Below are 7,446 nucleotides of genomic sequence, written 5' to 3' on the forward strand. Positions count from 1 at the left end.
GTGAGACGTTCATTCACTTAAATTATTTCCCTCTAAATTTGTTCTTCTTCATTATTTTGTCTTAAATAATTTATTGGGTGTTTTGCGTTTTGGCTTTGATGTAAAAAGTGCCCGGACTTATCCCCACTAAATGCCTCATTTAGCAACTTTCAAGATTATTGTATACCATATTATATTTCACTTTGGACATTTAAAAGTATTATACTAATTATCATTCACCCTTATGAGGGCATGCTTGGAAAGCAGGGCTTGACATTGAAGTGGAATTGCCCTCGATAAAATTATTATTATTATTATTATTATTATTATTATTATTATTATTATTATTATTATTATTATTATTATTATTATTATTATTATTATTATTATTATTATTATTATTATTATTATTATTATTATTATTATTATTATTATTGTTATTATTAGTGTTATTATTAGTAGCAGTAGTAGTTTTATTATTATTACTAATTAGATAGGAAGGGTAATATTTTTATTTGGTGTAATAGTGAAATGATTGTTTGAATTTTACCGTGTAACTTCTTGTCTAATCCAAATTATTTAAAATTAGGTTCGCGAATTTTGTGTTAGATTTTAAGTGTCATTATTGTACCTGAAAATTAATTTCTAAATGGCTCACACTGAACATCATTTAATTAGGGAGTAAGTTATTTTAACGATTCCGACTATTCCAATCGAAGCTCAGAGCATGTATTCTTACTATGGTTACAATGTGTGTTCCAGATACTTTCAATTATTTAGACTCCATAAATAACATATGTGATTATATATAATTGCCTTTTCAATATTGAAAGTAGCGATATTAAACATTCCTTTGTCATACATATTCACGTTATTGATTAATTACAATCCTTTCTGTGAACATCAATGTGTTTTATGCTTCGGAATTCAGGACATAATAATGAACACATTAAAATTTCTTATTACATTATGCAGTAGTTGTCGTTGCGGATATTGAAAAATCACATTTTTGTTTGTTTGTTTGTTGTCGTTGTTGTTGTTGTTGTTGTTGTTGTTGCTGTTGTTGTTGTTGTTGTATTATGCTGCAGGTGTATTCGGATAATGGGGATTATTATCTATTCAAAAACATTCTATCGTGAAACCAACTACCATGAACGAACAACGGATGAAGTTCATTCGCATAGTCCAGTTGCCATAGGCCTCAGTCCAAGCTTTTTTTTTAATTTCCTCGTCTGTGATGGGGGGGCGAGGTTGGTTGGTGAGGCCTGAATGATTTTAATTCCCCCCCATTACATTATATAATTTTTCAAAATATTTTTTGATTTATTTCAAAAAGCGTCAGGGGTAACTTGTACGTTGTGGGTATATTATCTGCTTGTTTTGTGGGTTTTTTTTTTTCATTGGTGTACCCAGTGTCTTGTTGTTGCTGTTGCTGTTTTGGTGCGTTTTTGGAGGCGTCTTTCGTCATAGTTTGGTGGCTGATGTTGTTTCTTATATATTGCTAGCTTTAGTGCTATTATATTCATGCCATTAAAAGCGTTGGTGTTTTCTATCTGCTGCTGTCGTTTTCATGGTTGCTACTGGTGTTTGTGATGTTGATGTGTCTGTTACTGTATCTAAACAAATCAAATAAAGAAAGTCCGCACTTATTTAACCCTTCATCTGTTCATCCACCAAAAGCTGGTCTTGTTATGACAATGTGATTGATAAGGTCGTGTGCAAACTCTTATTAACTTCAATGTGATACCAAATTTGGGATACTCAGCACTCGGGCAAGCAAGCTTGACCACGCTTAGCAATTTCGACCATATACATCGTTTTGATTTGCATATTTTGAAATTGGACCAACTTTCATACCGGTATTAATCTTTGTCAATTTAGAGTGTTTGGTAGCAAATTTGATATCAAATTGAATCAATTATTTCATATTGTGTTGTTTGTATCTGCAAATATCTTGAAAAACAACTACCAGTGCTTATAACCTTCATTCAAAATTCATTACAAACAATGACGATTTACATGAATAATGAAATAGTAGTATGATAGACATATCAAAAACTACAATGACATTATCAATCATCCTTTTTTTACAATACTAAAAGTAATTGCTATAACCCATATAGCGTGACAAATAATGTATGCCCTTTAAGTTATTGCTATGACGTATATTACAATGCTGGTAACTAAGTTATTACAGTTTTGCTTTTAATGGTGTATCCATCGTTCTAGTAAAGGGAGGCACAATTGCACATGAACGGCTTGGTTTAAATGTCGACATATGTTTGTTGTTGTTATTGTTATTGTTGTTGTTGTTGTTGTTGTTGTTTCACCGGGTTTTAAAATATACAAATACCATTCATACGTAGCCAATATTACAGAAAGTGTGTGTTCATTCCCTTTCATTTGAAGGAGAATTATATATAATTTGGATATAAATTATTTGTCCTTCTGTTAAAAATATTTAAAGCTAATGACTATTGAAAGGCTTGGGCGAGATCTGCAGATTTAATGGTTTCTCAAGTGTTGTTTATCTATTTTAAAAGGTTGTAAAATGCATAATGGAACGACTGTCCATACCGTGTCCTCACTTAGTCAATATAGTAAGTTTACTTACACTTGTACCGGACAAATTGAAATCACTTCAAATAGTTCCGGTCAAATACATACATCAGTACCATCGACAAATACTCAATAAAATATGGCAAATACTATGCCATCTTTGTTTTACTTTATGTAATTGAAATACGCTTCTTCAGTTTGCATTTGAATATATTTTTCAATGGCCTTTTGGTCATTTCTTAAAAGGCCAATATCGATCGTGGTTATTTCTAACCTACCATAAAGTAAACAGATTGTAACTTTATACGAAAACGTCAATTTACCACTTTCTTACCATATAAGCAGACATTTTAAAGTTAAGGCCAGTTTACCACTTTTGGGCTACGTAACTTATTCCAGCACATTATAATAACTATTATTTTTTTAACTAACCCATTAGATACATAAAAATATACATTACAATTATCAAAAATTTTAGACACCTTTAACAAATATTGCAGCAAATTGCTACTATGTAAATAACATGGAATTTTTTTCAAAACCGTGCAGTAACCACATTTCAGCAAAATGCCGTGTTACATATTCGTTTCTTCGGTACAAGCTGACATATATACAGTGTTGATTTACCAATTCAAGCAATATCATCAGACAACTACAGTCTACAAAAAACATTATATACAATGTCAGACTCATCAAATTCAAGATAAATTAATGGGCTTTATGTAGCCTGTCATAATCTTACGACGCCAAAAGACGCGAGGGGCATCAATCAAGTGCAATAATTTGTAGGAACAAGTTGAACATTCACTTGCCATGAATGGTAATTAGGTTTTGTTTAGAAATTACACTGTTTGGTAACATTATACATTAAAATCTAAACACAGAATATTAAGTGCAATATATATTACTAGCTATGGCGTAAACTTCAAAAACGAAACGTCTTAAAAGATGCATATCATTTAGACGTATTTACCTATTGTTTGCGGTAAAACTGACAAAACTCAAAGGAAAATGTCTTTCCTCACATTGGTTAAATGACCTATATCAATATGATAATAACCAATTCGGGTATGTAAAAACTGAACAGTTTATGCACCGATATAATACTCGATGTAATTTCACATCAAAATAGATGTAATGTGTACATACTTCACAGTAAACTAGATTCAAATAACTTCAACTATTATTTTATACAATTGCCAACTTTGCAAATTTTACAAATATTACATATCTACTTATTTTACACATTTGCAAAAGTGTTGGTTAATAAACAAATATTTTCTTTAAAAAGTATAGATAACTCCATGTTCTAAAATAATACAAATAATTCAATATTATTAAACTTGGAATCTGAACACAGACCCTAGGAAGAAATCCGTCTATGGCCTGTGGTCTGAATCATAATTTGAATTCGAAATCTGATTTGAAAAGAAGAGGCATTTAGAAATTTCTGTTATCCTGAAGTGGCATTGATATAAGACTGAGATACTTATCTGATACTTGAGATATTGTTACATTTGAGTTATCATGATGGACAGGCGTGTGTAGATTGTAAGACCTCTATTTTAAGGAGATGTATTAAGTATCTCAATACTTTTAATTAAAGTATGCCACTATACATATACGTGCTCGTATAAGATTACACGATTATACTACCTGGTTATAAATAGTTCTTGTCATAAAGTTCTTAAATTGTTTTTCAAAATCAGTTGTTATTAATTAGCCTTCCATTTAATTTCTTTAAGTTCTTTTCATTACCTGCTCTCTTATCAATAAACGCAGTCGTGTCTGTAACAACAGTACTACCAGGAGATGTCTGACCAATTCCCGTATCATTTGTAACCGAATGCATACGATACGTACCCCCAGTGTGACTGTATTTGGTGTCTCGCTCGCAATGTAGTAGTTTCACAATATTACGTTTAAAGTTCTCACCGATGAAAGTATACATAAACGGGTTGATACACGAGTTAATATAGCACAAGCAGATACTAATAGTGTAGAACAAACTCATCGTAGGTGTCATGACACGAAATGTATGGATCATTTGAATTACGTAATATGGTAACCAACAAAGGATGAACGCGACAATCACTGTTACCACTAAAACTGAAACCCTCTTTTGGGCCCTTTGTGCAGCACTTCCCGCGTTACTTATTGGTTGGGTATTGGCGAATATCTGTATCATTAAGACTGCGTAACAGGTTACAATAATGATCAGAGGTATGATAAAACCTAAGACAAAACTGTATACATTGTATGCAAGAACAGAATGCTCCCAATCCGGTAATACAGTAATACAGTAATAAACATTATCATAAATGGGTGTTGATACTTGAAAAATCCATAGTGGTAAACTAAAAACCATAGATAAGAACCATACTCCAGCACAAAGAAGACGAGCTATCGTTTTGGTGCGATATCTCATTGAAGAAAGTGGATACACCACAGCAACATAGCGATCTGCACTCATTAATGCTAAGGTGTAAATGGATGCATACTGGTTGAGTCCATCAAATCCTCCGAGTAATTTACACATTACCGCTCCAAAAGGCCAGCTACTGGTTGCCACTTGATACGCAATAAAAGGAATACTTAAAGAAAACATGAAATCAACAATAGCGAGGTTTAAAATGTAAATATTAGGAATGGTTTTCATGTTGTTGAAAGCAATAAGAACAGCAATCACTAAACCATTTCCAAAACATCCCACCAGCGTAACAATTGCATAAAATATTGGTACAAAATAAAGTTGAAGCCACGGCATTGACTGTATTTGTGTAGTAGTAATATTGTCGTCAAATACTGTTGTATTTTCTGTCAAATATGGTGCAGCATTTGCGCCAAGGTCGACTTGACTCCCCTCTCCAGACATGGCTTCCATTCTGGAAACAAGTTTCACTTAAGTAAGTGCCAAGTTGATGAATCTAAATGTTGTTTTCAGTTCATCGATGTCAATTGAAAAAGTTAGCAGCTAGCGGTTAAAGTATGAGCATCTGTCTTGCATCACGGAGAAGAAGCAATTAAACAAACCCACTAGGAATTCACACTCGATAATGTGCAATACCAGTCATACCAATAAGCGGCCTGCTGTTATAGTAAAAGATCAGCGGCCAGTGAATCTGTTTTATACACAAGTAGTAGTTAGCTTAGTTCCTCGTTACGTCGTACAGGAAATTCATCCCAGGCCAAGCAAGCAACCAACCAACCATTCATCTACTACCAATTTGCATTCCCTCTACTCCTGTATCCCACGGGCATGCAAGTTAGTAGTAGTGGACCCCAGATCTAACACTGATTGGTTGTGGTTTCGGGCTAGTGAAATCGAATTATCGACTGGTGATAATAATTGGAACCGCTCTGTTGCTCGTTGTGCGAAGCGAATTACAGCGACAATGAATACTGATCAATTTCGAGAAGACTGTTGCTCAGGAACGATACAATGATTTGATGCTGAAATCAACCTTAGCGACCTCTGCATTCGAGTTCCATTAAGGCACTTTAATATTAAAACGAATATTTTAGCATGGCAACATGGATGCTCTTTTCAACAACGAGTTCATTATGTTTCAACACTAAAATAAATGCACATTAACAAGGGTAATAATTCTACTCCCGATGCGGCTGATTTCTTACTTGTTCTAGTATTTTATTAAAAGCTATTTTTGCCGATAACAATCTAGAGATTTTACCCAAGTATGAAGTGTTTCAAATACTTGTTTGTTTTTATTCTTGATAACATTGATCTCAAAATATCTCTCATATTCCCAAATGTCTTGTAAATGGATAATAGTAACATTGTGACATTTACGATAAAAGCAAAGTCTTTCAAAAAACAATAATAAATCAACTACTATAAACAGATTACAATAAGAAGGTGACCAGTATTTTTTGTCTTAGCAAAGATTAACAAATAAAATGCATTAGATTAAATAAAATTAACTGGTAATTAAATCATATTTTGTATTTTTAATAAGCAGACTTAGGTCGTCAAACGTGTTTACTCAATGCCAAATTAAAAAATATATATTTGCAAGACATGATCGCAAACGCAACAATATGTTTTAAACGCCCGTGTCTCTTATTATATTATACGGCAAATTTTTTTTTTCAGTAATGACTTATCTATAGCTGAATATTACTCAGCTACGAGATACTGCTTTATTTGATATTAAACATTCATCAAATTTATTATTTATAAACCGCTTATGAATTAACTAGGAGAAAAAAATAATAACAACGATAAAAAAACAGGCAGGAGAGGCTGCTTTATTGATATCAATCACTTAAATTATTTATAAACAGACTGCTTATGATTTAGCTTCACGAAAGATATAAAATAATAAATAATAATAATAATAATAATAATAATAATAATAATAATAATAATAATAATAAAATAATAATAATAATAATAATAATAATAATAATAATAATAATAATAATAATAATAATAATAATAATAATAATAACACTAATGATCATAATAAGTGCACAGTGTTCTGTGTAAATGTACCAATAATCATCTGTGGAAATTATATTTAACATTAAAATGACTCTGACAGCGATACATCTATCGTGCTTCTAGTATATTCCAGCGTGAGACAGTTACTGAGCTATTGTCTAAAATTGAATACCTGAAGACCCTGAATCGATTTGGAAGGGGAAATATGCATGGTTTTTGGTTTTATATTGGGGGGTGTGGTGACGTTTGTAAAGTTGAAAAGTTTGTAAAGAAGAAGTTCTTCGTTGAGATGCAGAACCTGCAAAGCGTACTTTCATATCACCTTTGCAGCTGAGTACTGCGCAGTGTAGGGGTGGGATTGTGTATAGTATAATTATGTGTGTAAGGAGAAGGTTGGTTGGTGGGGATGAGTGAGTGATGTGGATAAGTGGGTGAATGTTGTG

The 7,446-nt window shown here is 32.3% G+C and overlaps 1 protein-coding gene across 1 annotated transcript; it reads right to left on the reverse strand.

Annotated features, from left to right (window-relative positions):
- Positions 1-422: 422 nt before the first annotated feature.
- On the reverse strand, positions 423-5,952 carry LOC140158584 (somatostatin receptor type 5-like). Its single transcript, XM_072181725.1, has one exon. It carries the CDS (start codon positions 5,420-5,422, stop codon positions 4,244-4,246), a length of 1,179 nt encoding a protein of 392 aa, XP_072037826.1. The 5' UTR covers positions 5,423-5,952; the 3' UTR covers positions 423-4,243.
- Between the last annotated feature and the right edge of the window lie 1,494 nt (positions 5,953-7,446).

Source organism: Amphiura filiformis, chromosome 8, assembly GCF_039555335.1.
Source record: "Amphiura filiformis chromosome 8, Afil_fr2py, whole genome shotgun sequence".
In the NCBI taxonomy this organism is placed as follows: domain Eukaryota; kingdom Metazoa; phylum Echinodermata; class Ophiuroidea; order Amphilepidida; family Amphiuridae; genus Amphiura; species Amphiura filiformis.